Source organism: Lagopus muta, chromosome 17 (assembly GCF_023343835.1).
Source record: "Lagopus muta isolate bLagMut1 chromosome 17, bLagMut1 primary, whole genome shotgun sequence".
Classification (NCBI taxonomy): domain Eukaryota; kingdom Metazoa; phylum Chordata; class Aves; order Galliformes; family Phasianidae; genus Lagopus; species Lagopus muta.
In genome coordinates, this window is record NC_064449.1 from 5,672,391 (window position 1) to 5,693,124 (window position 20,734).

The 20,734-nt window shown below is 46.2% G+C and overlaps 1 protein-coding gene across 3 annotated transcripts in view; it reads right to left on the reverse strand.

Moving 5' to 3' along the window:
• GRK3 (G protein-coupled receptor kinase 3) overlaps positions 1-20,734 on the reverse strand; it is a 44,421-nt gene that overhangs the window by 12,743 nt on the left and 10,944 nt on the right. For all 3 annotated transcript variants that reach the window (XR_007380306.1, XM_048963930.1, XM_048963931.1), the window contains exons 3-9: positions 10,637-10,710; positions 8,537-8,638; positions 8,093-8,167; positions 6,922-6,983; positions 6,218-6,269; positions 5,553-5,644; positions 2,925-3,024 (exon numbers count right to left, since the gene is read on the reverse strand). Coding sequence is in view for 2 of the 3 variants with exons in the window: in XM_048963930.1 (XP_048819887.1) it covers positions 2,925-3,024; positions 5,553-5,644; positions 6,218-6,269; positions 6,922-6,983; positions 8,093-8,167; positions 8,537-8,638; positions 10,637-10,710 (557 nt within the window). In the remaining variant the exon portion in view is untranslated. The remainder of the gene's footprint in view (positions 1-2,924; positions 3,025-5,552; positions 5,645-6,217; positions 6,270-6,921; positions 6,984-8,092; positions 8,168-8,536; positions 8,639-10,636; positions 10,711-20,734) is intronic.

The following is a 20,734-nucleotide window of genomic DNA, read 5'->3' on the forward strand; positions in this document are numbered from 1 at the left end:
GGGTTCAGCCAGGTGCAGGGAGGGACAGTGGGCTGCATCCCACTTCCTGATGCTTTTCAGCACTTCCCCATTGATGTTTAACACGTGCAGCTATAAGCAGTATAGCTGGATCAACATCTTACTGTCAGTCACCTGTACAAATGCACACGCTAAAGAACCAGGGCAGAAAGCTGAAACCCTCCCCTGTTCATTAAGGCAATGGTGCAAGCAGCTCGTTTATAGGATGGCTGTTAGTTCGTTGGCGTTCCCTAAGGCCATACAAAGCCAGATCTGTATCCTACAACAAACCCTACAGGGGGCTGTGCTCTCCAAACACATGGACTGGGCCATAAATCCAACATCTGAAGGCCCAAAGCCCAGACGCTGGCAGGAAGACACAGCACCATGCAGGAAGCACCAGCATGACCTAATATAACTTTGACATGTGCTAATGACTGCAGCACTGATAGTGAAAGCTCTAGCACTCTTTCACAGAAGCTTTCTGCTTCCCAGTTCAGCAGCAGCACTACATGGTGGCCTTGGGCTGCAAGGCAATGTGGCAGCTAATAGGCATGACTTCTTCTAAGCACCATATTCCCCCAAACTGCACTACTGCAGCTACAAACGAAGTTTTGGAACAAAAGCTTGAGTTTTCTGAGCCACTGTGATCATTCAAACACGCACCCAAACAGGCTTAAAGTCTTGCAGCAATCAAACCATCCAAGAGGATTTAGTGGCAACATCTAAATGCCATAACACACACCAAGGGTGTTTCTATCCCAGCAGACAACATGCCCAGATTTTAATGGAATACATTAAATCTGCGAGTGTAAACGCAGTGCATCACTCATTGTGGTGTAAGTATTCCTCATTTAACGGCTCTCCTCTCATTGTTTAACAGAGAGAAACATTGGTACAAGTGCCATTACAGACATTCCTCACACAAAAGGAACTGCCCATGGTTTGGTGGAAACCCCAGAACCCCACAGGGGTCCCAATAAGCTTTGGGGCAGACTCCATTTTGAGCATAACCAAGGCTCCTAAAGCCATCAGTACACACAAACCCAAGGAAGAACATTCCTGCCCTGCAACGTTCACCAGGCAGCTCCCGTGCCCTGCAAAGCACAAAGCTGTCCCGATGCATTGGACTGGGGAGCTCTCTGTTCAAGAAGGAACTGTGAGTGCCAAAATCTGAGGTGGGCTCACTAAAATGATTACACAGACATCTGTGTAATCTGCACAGCTGTTACTGTGTGTTCTGCAGACATCTGGATTCCCCATTATATGACTAATTGTGCCAAGATGAAGCACAGAGCTGCCACGGGGAAGGCAGGCGCCATCAAACCCAGCAGCCTGCAGCCAGACACAGAATGAATCACCTCATTCTGCCATTTTCAAAGCTATTCCATCCTGCATATTCAAACTGCTCCAGCATTTCTTGCGTCAGCAGGTGTAGCTAACCTGAATGGATGACATTTTGTCTGAAGCCTCTCTTTTCAAGCTCTTGCAGAATGCAGAAGTCCCACTAATGAGCTGATGAGCCCTAACAGAACAACAAATGGTTCTTCTTGCTCTGCTGCTGCTATGTGACTAGCGAGGCATCACATCAGCCAACGAGCTGCAGCACCAGCAGCCTCTTCTGTTTCAATCTTCAGACACAAAAATTCACATTCAGCACCGGACCAAACGAGTCACAAATTGAGGTCAGTAAGACAGTGATTACTAATTTGCCTAGGTTTCTTATCTAGCCTCCACAGCAGAATTCCACCTTCTTGGACTCCTGACACTGCTGTACAAGCTGCAATTCATCCCTGGATTCATCACCTGACAGCAGAAGAGCTCTGGCTGGCAGGCTTCTGTCCTGGAGCACTTACCCAACTACATGCACAAGAATTCAGGGATACACCCACCTGGAGGCTCCTGGGGCTGGTAGAGGACAGCAAGGACACTGGGCTTGCATTAAACAATGCTTAGTGCACCACAAGTGAAATTTCAAAAAAAAAAAAAAGGGAGGGATCAGCATTTGCTAATCCTTCTGGATAATGCAGAGCCTAAATCAGGATTTAAATAATCTCCACAAAACGCAGATCTCATCTCAGAGCATTTCCTCTGCGCTGTCTTGCGAGCTCAAGCAGCAGCCTTGCACTGCAGGCACCACGGTGTTTGCACACCTGCTGTCCTGCAAGTCCACAAGGGAATCGCATGCAGTTCCTCCTCATTCCTTCCTTCAAGCAGGCTGCAACAAGGGGCTGTATTTGCACTGAACTGAGAACCAAACACTGAATTCATACGCAACCGTTATGAGGAAAATTAACCTTTTTACCAACATCACACGTAACCATGGTGACACAAGCTGATTGCAATTCTGCTTAACGAGGACAGCATGCTGGAAGGTTCTGGCACCCTGAAGCCTGCTCTCAGCACAGTTCATTTTAGACAGGCTCGTAGCTAGATGGGCAGGCTTAGTTTTACACCTCTACAGCAACACAGCTCATGTAAATAAAACAATTAAATGGACATTGGATATTGAACTTGTTGGATAACACTGGAGCCACAGGGAAAGGAGGGAGAACTATAAATGAAGTTTTGTCTCTGAAAGAGCATCTCGTGTTCTCCATTCTGCAACCACAGCAGAAAAGGAAATGTTGTTTACAAGGCAGAATAACGTGCTGGGAATATTTCAAGTACAAATACGTGAAAGATGAGTATTGATACGCTGAGAGGATTAAGTGAGAGAGAGAATTAGCAGAGCAATGGGAACCTCCTTGAGTACCTGAGCAGCAAGCAAGTAAATCCATTCTGACTTCAGCCACACTGCTGGAATTAGTGGGGAGGGCTCAGGGTGAGGGTAGGTTAACTCTCACATCTCACAAAGATAAACTGCTGGAACATGTTTTACACGTAGCAGTCATAATGCAAAAATAAAAAGGAATAATGATACTTACTCCCGTACTGACGAGAGACAGCATAATTCTTTCATTTAAGGCTAATGTTTCTCCTTGCTTCATCTTGATTCTCTTCTTATCTAAACATTTCATTGCATACCTGAAAATAATAACCATTCAGAACAAGAACCAGAAAAGATTTCCTCCTATATTCAGTATGATTAACTTGCAGTTACACAATGCTTCGTTAATGTATCCTGCAAGCAGGCTCTTTAATTCAAACACTTCAACCCAGTACTAAAAGCATCAGTACCAAGCGTCATGGCCAAACAAAAACAGCTCTGAAATCTCACAGAATTAAAACGTTTCCAACAGAAGCCTCCTAACAGACAAACGTGCTTCAACAGACAATTCTGTGCCAAACAACCACAGGCATTACATATCACATATCCAGTTAGCGATAGCTACAAGCAAGGATTTGCAGTATGAATTAAGTTACAGAGACCCTCTCACGGTTCCATGTGATCCTGGCAGTTTAAATTCCACCAGAAAAACAGTATCTTGAGTGCACACAGAGTTTCACAGATATGTATGCTTAAAATGTGTTCTCTACTCCAAAGGAATGTATAGGAAAGCTTTTTAATCACCTTCTGCAACCTGTGCTATAAAAATGAGTGATGCTTTGCTGCAAAAAGCACGTTACCCTCACAACTGCCAAACAGGAGGAGGCTGCGATGCTCTGGGCCCAAAGTCTGACAGTGGAGGAGGACAGGAGTGTTCTTCCACAGGAGACCCCTAGCGCTGGGCTGCTGTGGGTTTTAGGATGAGGCCACTGTGTGTAAGCCAGGCTCGGATCTCGCATCGCAGGCCATGATCGCCATGCACGTGTTGTGTGTGAGTGGGGAGAGTGCGAGCAAGCAGGCTGGCATCTGGGTTTCTAAAACGGGGAACGCATTTGCAGCACGTGCTCCTGCTGAGCAGGCAGGCGCTGCCTATAAATAACGCCTCACACGCTGCCCTTCGCTGAGCTCCATGCGGACGGCTGGAATCCTCCTCTCATCCTCACCCCAGCGTCTGCTCTCCCTCTCCTTCCAGCTGCTCCTTCAGCTGGATCTGGCCCCTAGCTACACGCCCTAGAAGGAGGTGACGTGAAAAAGCCTCAGGTGTGTCTGTGGGTTAGTGAACACCGATGGCGTTTACCTTGTGGGCTGGCTTCCCAAGCTCCTTGCAGGCAGTAAGCGCAGCAGAGGCAGCCATCTAGAGTGGTCGGGATCTGGATTGGGGACGGGCAAACAGGTTTGGATTAAGAAAGAACTAAACCAAACCTCTACCCAGAAGCTGAACCTCATCTAGCTTCGAATCTGGGAGAGCCTGGCTTCCCCGCACTTGGCCTTTCTGCACTATTTAGACCTGAGAAAGCTGGCCTTTGCTTCCCCTGCTAGTCCTGAGGCTTGCCTACCTCCAGCCATAGCAAAACCTGGATGTGAACATGGCTGGGAATGGGAGAACGACCTGTCTGGGCAGATGCCTACTCAGTGTGGCTCAAGTTGAATAAAACATACATTTTTGTACATGGACAAATTAATGGATTGTATAAGGACAAAAAAAAGGTACCAAAGCAAGAATAAAGACAGTATAGTTAGTAGCAGTATTAATATCAGTACTGGAGGTCACTGCAAAAATACTGAGCGCGATGGTAACAGTAAGATGCCTTCCACTGGTTAATAGCTCAGAACTTTATTATTATTGAGATGCAGAACACACACACACCAGTGAAGCCAGCAGTAACTGCGGACGTGGCACTCCAAACATACCATGCTTGGGTAGGATAGAAACATGTAAAGATGGTCCCTGGGCTATAATTGTTAGGAGCAATTTGTTAAGAGCAAGATGGAAAGGGGAAAAAAAAAAACATATTGAGAACAGTTTGTTAAATCAATGCCCAGACATTCAAAGCAGGGCATTATGGGACGCTTATGCCTGGAAACTGAAATCTGTTGATTAGGACAAGCATATGAATGGTGGGACCAGAAAAAGATCTTGCAGTTCCCACTGAGAGCTCTGTTAAACAAAATCCGACCCTGAACTGCATTCTTCCAAATGCAAGCATCACTGCTTTTCCCAGGGAAACATGGACCCATCAGGGCAGAAACTTATGCAATTACACAAATGTAGAATAGCACATGCAGCCTCTGCCCAGGGATGACCCTGCAGATTGAGAGCAGTGCTGTGGTCCGTGTTCCTCTGCCATCCTCCAGTGCTCCGTGAGCACCAATGAGGTACCAGGACCTTCAGCAGATGGGGGGTAACACCTCACACCATCACCATGTCTTCATACAAACATCATTTGGCACTGTGAGGTGCTGGGCCAGGAAATCATTTAAGCACACACTTAATTTTAAACACGTGTGCAGCCTCCGTTGATTTTGACAGGAACATTTAAATGAGGGATATGCTTACGAGTGGTGCTAGCCTGGAGCCCTGCTGCATGGCACACAGCAGGATCAAACAGCAAACGAAGCTGAACGATGATCCAGGAATCAGAACCTCTGGGGATCAAATTTAATTAGAAGGAAATACGTAGCCATGCAATGCTGCTTTGCAGTGATTCTGTGTGAAGTAACCAGAAGGATTTCCTTGCACAGATCAGAGTTCACAGCTATCTTTAAAGCATGTGCATATACTCACATTTTTCCAGTGTCTGCTTTTCTGCAACCGTACACTTCACCAAATCCCCCTCTTCCAATTATTCTATGTACACTAAAGTCATTCATGGTCAGCTGTAAGCAGGAGGAAAAAAAAAAAAAGGAAGACTTTATTATTTCAGCAAGAGGCTTAACTGTTGTCATTCAGATTGCATTTACTGTTTTGGGAAAAGGAGCTCTTTATTCTTTGCATTTTAGTGTACTTGCAGGCATCACTGTGTTAAGTACTACAGGAGCCCTGAGCCTGCACTGGCTAAAGGCTGATGGCCTCACTCATACAGAGCTGCAGCAGAGGATGCTGCTCCTACACAGCCACAAAGGAGCACTGCGGAGGGACAATGGTTGAGGCCAAAGAAAGGCTGAGGGCAGTGCTGGGACAGTGCTGCAGCTGCAGTGGGACTCAGAGGGGGAAACAATTGGAGCAGCTCAGCTTCTTGCAGCTCTCACAGCAATCCCAAAGCTGTCAGCTCAGGGCAGGCAGAAGGGATGTCCAAACGGAACTGCAAGGGCTGCATGCCTAAGAATAGAGCAGCGTATCAGTAACACTCCCTGTACTTGATAAGGCCTTTTGAGAAGCAGGATTCAAAACTGAACATTCTCTTCCCCGCGTCAGCCTTTGACAAGATAAATATATGTGTAAGTACTTACATGAATATTTAGCTCTACATTTTTCCATTGACAGAATCTAGTAAACTTGTCACTGTAGAAAAGAAGTTTAAAAGTTATCTGAGACTCCTGTGTAAAGTATCATAGAAAGCATTGAGACTCTGATACTGAAAAGGAGATGTGCAATGCGGTGTGCTGTGACATTCACCAACACAGGCCTGCTTTTAGGCAACCATAATCCCACCCCCTCCACAAAAACCACTACTGGGCAGTGCATCTCTCATCTCCTACATCCCTGTAAGAGAAAGCGATCAGCTCAGAGCATCGCTGCAGATGTCAATGTTCATTTTTGGAAACAACGAGACTAACTTTGGAACTAACCAACAATCAAATGGCATAAAGGGAAATGTAATTAAAAGCAAAAAGAGGCAGCTCAATTTATGTTAATGAACCTCTGCATCCCCCCAAGGAACGTTTTCAACTCATTTTTAACTTAACGTAGGAAAAACATAAATAAGCAGCACAAGCTGCTGCCAAAAAGCAGTCTCCCATTTCCACATAAATAATTTAGTCTTTATTTTCAAAATAAGGAATAACAGTTCTATGGAGTCGTTTGTAAGGTGTGCTAACTAACGATTAAATGAAGGTTACTAAGCACATTCAGCTTATTTTGCAGCAACACTTAAGGGATCTGAACTTCTACTATGGCAGATGGAAAGTTCACATAATAGAGCTCATGTCCATACCTTTCCATAAATTTTTGGAATATTTTCCCTCGGAGGCTATCGCAGATCTCTTCTATATATGGCTACAAAGGATGAAGAGGCACACATAAATGTAAGCATATGATGAGCTGGGCATGCATCACCACCTCTCACACACAGCTGGCACACTGAGGTTTGGAGCTGGCTCCCTGCAGCTCTCACCAATCTCAGCAACCCTAATCCCAGACAGATGAAGAGCTCTCTGCACCCACTGCACACAGCCCTGTGCAGCAGCAGCACTTCCTATGTTTTCCCTGGATAAAGCTGAGGCAAGCATTTCAGCTTCATTGAACTTTAGGAACCTGAACAGGTGCCCTGAAGTGAAACACAAAATATTGTCACCAGCTAGAAAACACTGTGTTCCCCTTGGGGAGAGCTGAACGATCCCTGCATGCAGCCCCTATAAATGGCTAACAAGTGCAAAGCCATCACAGCACAGATCTCCTCCCTGCTCTGCACTGCCCAGAGCTGCTGGGCCCATCCTCTGCCCTTCTCTCCTGAGTATGGAAGCACCTTCAGCTCCCAAATGACTTCGTCCAAGCAGAAGTGCTTCCTCACATTGTGTGCCAGCACACAGAGATCTCAAATCCCAACCCAATTAGCAGGGAGCTGTAACTCAAGCAATGTAGGTATCAGTTTGTCACTTCACCTAATTGCCACGTTAAAAACAGTTCACTGAGCAGTAAAAACAACCAGGCAGGGGCAATATTCACAAAGATTGACATCAAAGAAGTGTGAGCTTGTGAACACTCCCATGATGGGTGAGGTTTATTATCTGCACAAACAAACTGTGAACTTAGCTACAAAAATGAGCACAAATCTGAATTTCTTGTTTTTTGTCGATCTGGATTGCAGTGCAACAATACAAAAAGTATTTCACGTCTCACTCCTTTATTTTCTAAACTAAATAAAACCACTGGAGATTAATAACTCAGAAAGTGGGCCAGAATAGCACTTTTTTCTATATTCAAATGGAGGAAAGAACAGTAATTTATAATTTTTGTTCAGCTGAGAGAAACATTCTGGTATTGCTATCACAGAGAACATTCAGCAGTACCTTTGGATTCTGTCTCTGTAAGAACACATTTGTCTCCATGCACAACGTCTCTTACTGTCAAATAAGTGAAAGAAATGTCAACAGACTGAAGCTCACCTGGAAAAGGCTGGCTGGCACTTGCTTCTTGGATAAATGTGTTTGTACGTGATCTACAGCTTGTTTGGAGAAAGGCTTTGGGAAAAGAAGACAGAGAAAGATTTCAAACAGTTGGAAATGTTTCCTTTAAGGTCACAGAGCTGCCGTCCTTCTAAACATAAGAAAAAATGCACATAATGCAATGTAAATCATGCTCCCAACTTTTCTTTTAGTTGAGAGCACGCCAAGGGGTTCATAGAATCACCAAGGTTGGAAAAGACCTCTAAGACCATCCAGTCCAACCGTGCACCCACCACCAATATTTCCCACTAAACCACATCTCCCAGCGCAACATCTAAGCATTCACTGAGCAACAGCTTTGTTTGGAGGAGATGTGGCCCTGTGCTGGCTCTGCTGGCACTTTGGCACGGGTTGGGATCGCTCTCGGCACGGAGGGCTACGCACGTGGGAGCAGGAGAGCAGCTCCTTCATGATGTACGTGTCGTAGATCTGGCGGCTCCTGCTCAGGCGCTCCTCCTCGGAGTCCAGCTTCTCGTACTCTTTGATCTGCAATGCCAGAGGAAGGGCCCATCACATGAGCACATCTTTAATACTGTTCAGGTCTTTGGCAAATGAAGGACTTTGCTTCGGCTAAAGCTTTGCTTATCTTCATTTTTTTTCTTAGTTAAGACACGTAGAACCACAATTACACGTGATGTGAGGTTTCCCTCCTCATTCTTTTCTTGTTTGCCTGAAATTCCCACAAAGCTCCATTTCCTACAGCTGTGTGACTGCAGTGCGTTTCCCTCAGCTCAGTTTCGCTTTTGTTTTAGCATCACTCAGGAGCTGCTCTATGCACAGGTGGAACTGAGGAGCCCAGAATGAAGCCAAGGAAAAACCCCCAGCCCAGCCCTGGTGTTCGCTGCCTGCCATTAGGCAGCAGTTCTACTGCCACCTCTGACCTCTTCCCCCTTGGGACCATTTTATAATTACAGTGATACAAAACATCTTTGCTACGTTGTTTTTAATTAATGCCATGCCTCAAAACAATTAGAAGCAGCAGAGGAGCCCCACTGTGCATCACCTGAGCTCAGCCTCATTCTCATGGGCACCACAGACAGCATAACCCACGGACACAGCACCCCAAAGCTGCAGGGACACCCCTGCCAACCCCAGTTCACCTTCACACAGCAGCTGATAAAGAAGCTTTCAAGAACTGCCATTAGCTTTCAAGCACCCTGACGTTCTTTTTTCCTTCTTTTTCCTTGTGTTTTTTTGTTTGAAACTGATCCGGATGAATCACTCATCCACTTAAATGCTCGATCGTGACTTAAGCTGCAGCAGTGTGTGATCCCTGGAGTACGGAGCCTTTCTGCATCGAGCGATTTTTAATGTGGCAATGCACTCAAATTATTCCACATGTAATAAGTGCGGCAAGTAAATCAAATATATCAGGAAGAAAAGCTCAAGAATCCAGCACATCACAGGAGAAGATGTAATGAACCTCTTTAAATATCTTCAATAGGATTTTTCCAAAAGTGCATGACGAAGCATTTAACATCTTTTTAAGCAACACTTTGCTAATAACCTAAAAATACAATTTCACATTGTTTCACAGATAAAGAGGCGGCTAAAAATATCTTGCTAAACAATCGGCTGCAACTCGCCTTCCTGATTACTTCTGACAGCAATATCTTCAGCATAGAAAAAGATGGAAATGATGGGAAAAAAAGATCCCTCTTCCTTGAAAGCAATGCCTCGCTGAGTGGGGGAGCAGCGGATCGCTCGTGATTTGTCTCCACGCCGATCCCTCTTCCCCTGTTTGTGCTGTTAGCCCACGAGCAAGAACAACTGTAACTCATCAGCCTGACAGCACTCCAGACACAGGGTTATCTCAGGCAGCACTTCTAATTAGCACAGAGCAACACAGGCTGCACTGTAAAGGCACCCAAACCTCACTGCTATACTTAGCAACAGGCAGGGGCAGAACGCAGCAGGAGCACGCGGGCGTCCCTTGCAGAGGCAGAGAAATCCTTCCCTACATGCAGTGGATATGAATTCACGTCCCACGTCAGCTGTAGTAACAAGTTCTGCTTTTGCTTTCAGATCTTTCCGAGAGCAGGAATCTACTGCTCTCGTTCCACTGGGAGCTGGCAGACGTTATTTACTTTCGCCTCATCTCTGTTTGTAGAAGAACTCAGATTTATCATCATCTTCACCAGCAGAGATCAAAAGTTTACTCCACTGCTCAAAAACGGGTCTGGCTTAACTCTCAGCTATCAGAGATCCTTTACAAGCCGAGGTGAACCCAGTTGACAACTGAGCTCTTAGCAACAGTTCAGGTGACCCACAGTAAAAGCAGGCAACTCACAATGGAAAATAGCAATAAACCCAAAGATACTTCGATCTCCGTTAGCATCCTCCTCCTCTCCACCACCATAGAATCATTAGGGTTGGAAAAGACCACTATGATCATCCACTCCAACCATCAACCCACTGTCCAACTGTTGACCCATCAAGTCAATCCATGTGCTGTGCTGGCAGTGTCTGCAGGGTGCAGCTTACCTCTTCATAGAACTTCAGCTGAGGGACGGCTTCATCGATTTCATTCATGCAATAGTCTTTAAAGAGCAAAAATCCTGGGGGGGGAAAAAAAGAAAAATCAGAAAAAAATGTATCATTGCTACAACTTGCTCTAATATTGCTATCAGACAAGGCCTGGGAGCCCCATGGGCTGCATACACCTGTGTAAGTATCCCTAATTGCCACAACTGAGCCATGCCGATACTCCAGCAACTTCACAGCATTCTGAGTAGAAAACCACCATACAACTCATTCATCTCCCAGGGGCACGTAAAGCACATCCCAATACCTGCTGAGGAACTTAGGAGATGTTTATACAACACACCGAAATATTCCATTCCTCTTCCCTGTCTGATCTCTGAGGTGTTTTTCACAGTAAAAACCAGATATTATTCAAGCATTTTGCTTCTTGGTACTGGAGTTCCATGCTTTAGCGATGAAAAACCAACTCCTTCAACATTTTGACTTTACAATTGCTGGTTAATGTTACCACTAATGGATTTTACAGTGCCATGAATTACATCAGAGCCTTTATAGTTCCTTTGCAAGTGATTTAAAGCACGGCCCCTGCAGCCCGCTGAGGAGCCTTTTCCATTACGAGTGCTTTAAGCTCTGCCCCACACAGGCAGTGTGGGCACCGATCATCCAAACCCTGTGCCTGACACTGGTATTTCAAAGCATCACTCAGTAGATAAACACATCCACATACACCAGGGCATAAAGGGCTCGTTTTCAACTTACCCAGCTACGCACCACTCTGCTCTATTTTATTTTTATTAAGCATCATTGTCATTTAAACTTACAGGTGGCCCTGAATTTGCGGCAGGGCGGTTGGAGCTTGATGACCCTTGAGGTCCCTTCCAACCCAAGCCATTCTATGATTCTATGAAAACCAACACTGAGCAGACAACAGAAGGCCACGCTGATGCACAACCAAAAGCTCCTTGCTTACTTCTGGATCCCAAGCTAAATTTCCTATTAGCAGAGCTTGTTCTCCTGGGCACCCCTTGGTGCAGCCATAAACAGACACCAAAGAAGGGATGATGACCAGACAGATGCAGTGCTTTCCCTGACTCACTTGGCTGATTAGGATGATATTTGGATGATCATACAAACCGGGTTTTGTTCTCTAAATAAGGCCAGAAATCTAATTAAGAAATTATCTTCTGAGAATCTCTAAACTTTCCAATTATTCTCACCAAAAAAGAATCAGTCTTGAACTACTTTATAGCCAATTGGGTTTGCTGCTGACTTTCTTTTTTATGAAAACAGAAGGAGTTTGCCATTTCCCTGAAAGCCATTTGCAATCACCACCCAGAGCAGCATCACACGCATGGCAAACGCAGTCCCAAAGCACAGATTACCCTGCAGCCCACTGTCTGCACAGGAAACATCCCATCAACCCCATCTGGAGCAAACCTGAGGACAAAAAACGGCGCATTTCTGGATCCCCACAAATGGCACTCATGGAAATAAAGCTCACTCATTAACTCTTCTTTAACACATGATCGAAACATCACAGCAAAACAACGCTAAATAGACCGGACTTCTATTTGGACAACGAACCAAAGGAGATTGCAGCTGTGTAATTAAGAGACCAAAGAGCGGCACAAACAGCAATGAATGCAGTGAAAGAAAAATCCCTGGCGTGTTCCCAGACGCTGGCTGCTCACCAACGAAACCCACAAACAAAACAAACCCACAAAGGCAACTGTGGGAGGGGTGTGAAAACACAGCAGCACAACCCCTCAGCAATGCTGCTGCCCACACTGCAGCCCTGTGTGATGGGCAGGGGACGAGGAGCAATGACAGCCTGCTGCACTGCTCACAGCTTCTCACCGAGATGCTTTTGTCTTTAATTGCACTGCAATGGTGAAGGGAAAAAAAAAAGACACATCCCAAAGAAGTTGGGAACTTTGACAGCTCGTTCATCTATCAGCTCTCCACCATTTTCTTTGGAGGGGAAAGAAGTCGATTCGTTCCCGGTTCAGAAATGCTACTTGGGTCGATGTAAAAATAGATCTCTCTCTCTCTTCCTTTGAAAAAAACACTGGTCAGAGCATTTATGTGTGTCTGCTAAGACATACTGCACTCATACACGTTATACAGTCATTAAGAAGCATTTCTGAGACACGCTTCTCATTAACAAGGGATGCTGCATTTCACCTCATGCCAATCCCACCACTGCTGTTCTTTCAGGGCCACCAGCAGCAGAACACACACTGCTTCCAGAACCGATCTCCCTACAAAAGAAGGTTTCCGTTTATGCCTCTTTTCAGAAGTTATGCTATGACCAAAGCACGAGAAGGACGAGGCACCACCAGCCCGCAACACGCACTGCTCCATCAGCCAGCTGCACTTCCACCGCAGCATAAAGGAGATCTCTTTTTTCCTACTGATGTTCTGAGATTGAGCGAAAAATTATTAGCCAGGAAGCACAGCTTTCAGATAATAGCACAACTAATTGACAGGAGCAGTGCTGGAGTGGTGACAGCAGTTCTAAGGAGCTCGGGCAGAGCTGACGCAGAGCACAATGAGCACCGTTAGCTGCGCGCTGCAAGTGGGACCCAGAGCAGAAAGCAGGAATTAAAGAAATGATAGCATTAAGTAACTGCTAAAAGGAACCAGCAATTATTTATGAAACAAAGATGTTGACAGCTTTTTGCTTTCAAGATTTCTCCTTCTAGGCTATGTAATTGCTGCAACCACCAGATCAGTGGCTGCTAAGGAAAAAGAAACTGGTAACGAACAAAGTGATGGATGGGATTAATAATGCAGACGCGTGAGAGAACAAGAGGGTACCTCACTGCAGGCCATGGCTTCCCAGCCTCTGAGCACTGCTTTTTTCTCACTCCTTTCTTATGGATGATCCTGCACGGCACAGTGTGCCAAATGCCATTATTTGCAGTAAGCCCCATCACCGACACAGCGCTCACGCTCACAGTCTAAAGGTCACCCTGCATTCATCACACCACGTCCCCGTCCTCAATTCATACAGAGAGCAGAATAAGCACCATAAAACTAATGAGGGACTCCATAATAAAACAGCCTCGGATCAAACTACTTATCGAATCTGAGCTGGAACTTTATTAGTATCCGATTCAAATTTCCTTTGAACGGGAGTAAATAAAAATCTTATTAAAGCAAACAGAAGCAGCCAGGTAAGTCAGCAGAGCTAAAAATAGGCAGCTGAGCCCTGGTGCAGGGATTCGCAGTGCCACAGACTGAAAGGAGGCTGCCTCTATTTGCAGCAGACCTGAACGTGGTCCAACATGCCGATGTCGACTCCTTCCAGTAAGCAAAATAGAAAACAAAAATGTCAAGCTGCTTCCAAATCCTTACTAAGCGTGCTGCAAATAAACAGAAGGTGACCGGAGCCCGTGGGGACACCTGTGTGCAGTTGGATGGTTGGGTCCTATTGCTGCGTCCCCAGAGCTCCACAACACCCACGGTGGGCACTTTAAATCAAGGTCTCTCCCCCGAGTCCCTCTCAGATCTCTCCCCATCTCTGCTATTTGGCTGCTTTCTCCCAACAGAACCCAGAGGAAGGTAAGCAGAGGGACGGCCACCCCGCCTCCAGCAAAGCCATCCTGCAGAACTGCTGGGAAACCACCTTGTGCTTCAATCTGAGTCACAGGTCTGGGTTTCAGACACCAAAAGTCAGGGACAGAGGTCTATGATTAAACCATGTAAGCACCTCTAACCAGCCTGCATTGTCCCAGAATACCCAGCCAGGTTCAAAGTCTCTCTCTGCAAGGTAAACACGCTCAGTTGCCGTAGCGTAGGATAAGCGAGACCCCCTAAAAGCACCAGAATGGAGACAAGCAATGATTCCTCATTCAGGCACAAAGAGACCTGAAGTGCCAGGAGAGCCGACCCACGCAGGGAGCCGGGTTCAGCATCACAGAGCTGTGCCCACCTTGCAGCCCCAAAGGCACTGTGGCTTTCCCTACCTCTGTGAGCTATTTGCCTTTAGCCTACTTCTTCTAACAGAGCCTGATGTACGTCCACCCGTCGTTAAAAATAATAGATCATAACAAATTAGAACATAACTCTGCACATAAAAGGCAGGATAAAAGAACAAATTAGATTTTACAAGACAGCACTTGCATACACTGGTGATGAGCACAGAACAGTTTCTCAAGAACAGAAGCAAACTGAGCCCAAATGAGTCTGCAAGTTGCCAGGTAGCTGGTTTAATAACCTCCATAAATCATTACATGAAAATAAATTTTGCATCAGTTCAAGTGTCTTTAAAGAAAATCCTTACTTCAGGCATGCCCACTGCAGGGGAGCTGCACAAGATGACCTGCAAGGGTCCCTTCCAACTCAAATCCTTCTGTGGTTCTATGCTTCCCAACAGCCTCAGTCCTGCCTGAGCACAGCACAAGGATATCCCCAGCACTGTCACACCTCTGACAGCACCAGCTTACAAGGCAGAGCTCGTGCACTAAGCTAATGGTGGCCAACAACATAAGGATTTCCAAGAAAAGGGGTATATACAAAGATATGTAGAAATATTCCAATGTCTAACGTGACAACTAAGTACAGCACTGAGGCATTTTGTCTCAATCAGCTGCAAAGAATGTGCCTGAATTCCTCCACTAAAGCTCACCAAGAAGAACAGAGCGCCTGAGTTCTGTTCTTTTTCCACTTGTGGAAGTGGTGGGAGTTCCTTAGATTTACAAGTAAGTGGCATTAGCAGCTACCAGCAAGCTATTAGCGAGCTAACAAGTATTAGCAGCTTTAAATGTCACCGTTGTTGTTTAGAACTCATCAGCTCTTTCCCTACGTCACAAGAACTCTCAGTCCCTGGGAAGGACGTGACAGACTCCTCCTGGATCGATATTGTTTGGTGAAACGATCATTAAGAATGATCCTGACAATGCAGGTCTGCACCCCCTGATCCTGACCACGCACTGCTCCTGTGCAGCATTCCAAGCCATAACAGGACGGTACTGCCCAGCCCCCGATGCCCTCAGCAAGCAGCGTGAGGGACCTCAACCACTCTAATGAGCCAAACGAGGAACCAAACTGCTCACAGCAACAGCAGCAGGCTGCTACACTGCGGGTAGCACCATCAGGCAGTACGTACCCACAGCACTTGGTGAGGAGGAGCAAAACCGCCCCGATAGCGGCAGGGCACAGAACTCTCCCACGTGAATCTCAAAGCCTTCCTGTGCACTCAGAGAGAGGAAAGCTGCTGAGAGCTGAAGATTCGGCAACAGATGGTTCTCATTCTCTCCTGGCTTCCCCTTCTAATGGAAGAAATTATTGATAGAAGCATCTCAGCTCACTCGGAAACCGTCCTGCGTATCTGCAGCTCCCTTCCCAACACAGACACTGCTGGTTGCTCTGCACCCTCCTGAACAGAGCATTGCTTGTAAGGAACCAGGACAGCATTCAGGGACTTAGGAACTCTGCCTGTTCCCTGACCTGCAATGAATTCATAATGGAACTGATGGCCAGAGCTCTCTGGTGTGTCTGCTGCAACTCTTTGACTATTGCTGAAAGCCACAAGACTTCACAGCTTCAGCAATTTATGCTCTACTTACTGTACCCTTGGTACTGGAGTTTTTTTCTGGTTACTAATGAGTTATCCCACTGAGAAGAGTGAGCAGCACTGACAGGGCCAGACAACTTGCTTTGTTATTGCTACAGAGCCATACAGGTAAATCCCATTAACGCTGTTATTATGCCACGTTAGAGACATGGAAAACTAATATTTACCTATTTCACAGTAGGGTTCTGAGCCTTAATTAGTCTGTGAATTGTTTGAGGACACATGGATGAAACCTCCATGGAAGTGCAATGCCTCTGACTGCAAAGGGAGGGAAACCAAGGCTGTGCACGGAGCAGTGACAGAGCACAAGTGAGATGTTCCACCAGAAACGGGCTAAGAAAGCTTAAGTGAACAACAGCAGATGGAAAAAACATAGGTAGAAAGCTGTATTTTTGGTAGGGAAGTGGCTGAGCAACATGCGAGGTTGTGTTTGTAACACACAATCATAGAATGGCTTAGGGTGGAGGGGACCTAAAAGACCACCCAGTTCCAACTCGAAATATTCAAGTGAAAATTCATTCAGAAAACTGGTAATCTGTCACCTGTACCTACCTATGTATTATATTTGTGGCCCATCTTGTTCTCTTTTTCTTTCTCCACTCCAGCTGTAACCCAACCCAAAAGCTGTGTAATTACACTGCATTGCTGAGATGAAGACTATTTTTCCCCATGATTCAAATTTTCCAAGACCTGTACTGTATATAAGTGTTAATATATATCAGCATGTACACATTATCCATTATGTGATGTTCCACAGGATTATATATATATATATATCCTCATCATATATATATATAAATTTCTTCTATTTTAAAGCTCAGATTTAATCTATGGCTCCTCTGGGAAATCACACAACCGAGCGTCTCTGACACTTCTAAGAAGAAAGCCATGGGAGCTTATCAGGCTGTATCCCAACAAAGAAATGCTCAATTATTCATGATCAGAAGGAAAAAAAAAATAATAATAAATGCATGCATTTTTAATAGTGACTTTGGATGCTGTCTGTCCCTGACACACAAGACAGACATCTCCTTACAACTGCCTACAGGCAAAACACGCACATCTCTCCAGCAGGAAGCTTCATCAGCATCACTCTCAATATAATTCATGCAAGTATCATGTTTATTTCACAACAAAATAAAACGTATGCCAAGAGAGACGTAGCCTCCAGCAATGCTTCAATTATCAGATGATAACCAGACCTCAAACTCAAGGCTAACTCTAAGAAAAAAAAATGCACACAGCAGAGCAGGCTGAGCTTGCAGGAAGGCTCTGAGCGTGCATTTTCTCTCCTCCAGCACTCACACCCCACACACAAGAGGAGAAACGCTGTAAGGGAACAGCTCAGTGCAAAGAGCCTTGCAGTTTCTGTTTCAGTTTGCAGTCACACAGCTTCTGACATTTCCTTGTGGTTTGCTCTTGGCGTTGTTTTGAACCCACTGGAGGCACTGCGCAAGGAAAGCACGCGCTCACCAAACCCAAACGGGAATCCTGCACACCATCCACGATCCAGGTTTTAGCCTGCACTTGAACTGAGAACAAGGAGACACAAGAATAGAAGATCCCTCTTAGAAGAGCATTTCAAACACCATCTCTCGTTCAGCCGCTCACTTCCCCATTTTGATGGTGCCCACTTCTGCATGGCGGCTGGGCTTCTCTGGGTCAGAAACGGAACGTCCCAAAAAATAAAACAAACTGCTTTCATACACAGCCTGCCTCCTTGCTCCTGCAGAAAGCCTTGCTGTGCACACAGCGTTTTCCAGTCCCCAGCCCCCTTCTCATGCCCACCCATCGCTGGTGCTGCTCCACGCACCCAGCCCTGCCCTAACCTTACCATCCGTGCCCATCCAGCAGCTCAAAGCTTCGCTGACTTTCTCTACTCCCAACCAAGCTTTATTGCTTTCATTGTTATTTCCTCGGAGGACTGTTTCATTAGTTGAAAATGCCAATGACACATAGATCTTACACTTAAATTAAACAATAGCTTCAATAACGCTTCGGGGAGGTGCTTCTCCAAGCCTGTTATTTTTAGGCATCAGGGAGCGCAGTGTGCTGAGCTGCCACACTGCACCACAGAAAGAGGAAGAGCAAGGATGTTTTTCTCAACACGTTTTAACTCCAGATCCATCTCATCAGCAGCACCGAAATTCTGAAGTAATGCAAACAATGGGTCCCTAACCAGAGAAACAAGGGACAGAAAGCGTGATTCCTTGCACCAAAAAACACACACAAACAAAAACCACGGTGCTTTGGCTGTTCTGACCCTATTTCTTTTTTATTATTTCTCAACAGAGCTGTCAGTGAGAGAGCTGCAGGAAACACAGAGCAGAAGGTCAGCACAGCGCTTCTCTCTCACTCCAGAAAGTCCCCTCCCTGCTGCTGCAGGTTGGGCTGTGCAGAAGGAACTCTGAAATGGACTGAATGCTCATCTGGCCTGAATGCTCAGCTGCAAAGAGACCCAAAGACACAGAGAGATGCAGCAGCGGGAGGGAGCAGCTGAATGCACAGGGCACCAAGCAGGAGCTGCATGTGCAGGAAGCAGCTCTGGTGTGGATGGCAGTGCTCACCTGGGCTGGGACACCTCCTGCTGCAGCTAGCTGGTTGGAGAGCACAGAACAGAAATTAAAGGAAGTTTACACTCACTCATACTGCAGTATTAGCAGCTGCTGGAACTGCTAGAATACATTTGGTTCTCACTTCTCACCAACCCAAACCCACCAGCTCTGTGCAGGTGACAACTGAGGTGGCTGCAGGCAAACTCCCACATCCCACCAGCCTGCAAACCAGGCCAGAAACCCCTGGCTAAGCTGAACTGGAACTGCAGGATGCAGGACAAGGGGGAATGGTTATAAACTGAGACAGAGGAGGTTTAGGTTAGATATTAGGAGGAAGTTTTTCACTCAGAGGGTGGTGAGGCACTGGAACAGGTTGCCCAAGGAGGCTGTGGATGCCCCATCCCTGCAGGCATTCAAGGCCAGGCTGGATGTGGCTCTGGGCAGCCTGGTCTGCTGGTTTGCAACCCTGCACATAGCAGGGGGTTGAAACTAAATGATCACTGTGGTCCTTTTCAACCCAGGCCATTCTATGATGCTTCATGCCTCTGTTCAGCTCTGTTTCTCACCTACCAGGTAGATGCAAGCTGTACAAAATCCCACAATCAAACAGTGAACAAAAAAATAAAACTGGTCCAAGCAAATGCACCTTAATAACCCCAGTAATCCCTTTCTAAAGCAATACTATGACCCAACTTCTGTCTTCAATGCCCAGCAGCCACACGTGTTGCAGCAGACCCTGACTCTCCCACCAGCTACACCCATTGCTGCTCATTTCCAAACTGTCCTCTGCAAGCAGTTTGCTTTCAGCACGCCTGCCCTGCAGCTCAGCACCTGGAACGATTTCATGTACAGTTTTAACACAGTCAAGAAGCAGAGTGGATTCCACGTGTTAATTACACATATTGGGATAGTAAGTAAATAAATAAATAAATGGCTCCCTCCCCCCCTCTCTCCAAAGTAAACCCATAATCTGGTGTTGTAGCAAACAGGATGTGGTAGAAAAAAAAAAAAATTAGCTAAGGTGGTTATGTACTGTGCTCCGAGACATGCTGTACTTCCCCAAGAAGCTTCTGCTGTGGAGGAAGCAGCTTCTGCAGGAGCAGTCGGCTGTGGGGCTGCAGGGCAGCACTTTGCCTCTGACTCATTCTGTAATTCTTAGAGAGTTCATGACCGTTCTGGAGGAGCCCTCCTGCAAACGGCCATCAGAGATCAGCAGCACATGCAGCTGGTAAGGCCAGTGCCACCTCAAGGCAGGAAAGCATCGCTGGCTGGGACTCCATGCACACAGCGACAGCAGACAAGTGATCAACGCTCTGCTCCTTTTCCATTGGAAAGGAGGATACTGAAAAACGGAACAAACTGGGAACTGGAGCTGTAAGAAAGAGCTGTGGTCTGGGGAAAAAAAGAAAAGAAAACGGAACGGTCCTCATCTGCACTGCCTGCCAAAGCAAAGGGAGGTCGCTGGATGAAGCTTTACAATGAGTGCATAAAGGAAAGCATTCTAGAGCAGCAGGCTCTCAGATGAGGCATGAAGCAGCAAGTCTATCAGTGATGCTCCCTGCAGGCTGGGTCTGACCCAACCAAGCTGCCCGCACACCTCACAGCAGCAATGCCAGGGCAAGGTGATCGAGCTTCCCATCACCACACCCTACTGATCTTACAGCACTGTGCATAATGCCTGCCTACAACTGAGGGTGCTTCACCACAAGTTATTATGCTAATGCATGGAAACAGTACAGATTTAACGGCAAAGAACAAGCTAGAAAACGCAATAAAATTTAAATGAGCCACCACGGTACAGGAATACAACGTTTTCAAGTGCAATGCAAAGTCTTCTGTTAAAAACAGTCCTATTCCATCTTTCCTCCTTCCCTCCTAAACCTTCCCTCCAAAGGAGCCACCTCCAAGCTCCAGCCCCATGTGCACAGCTGGCCTTCGTATCTGGGACTGCACCACAGAGAG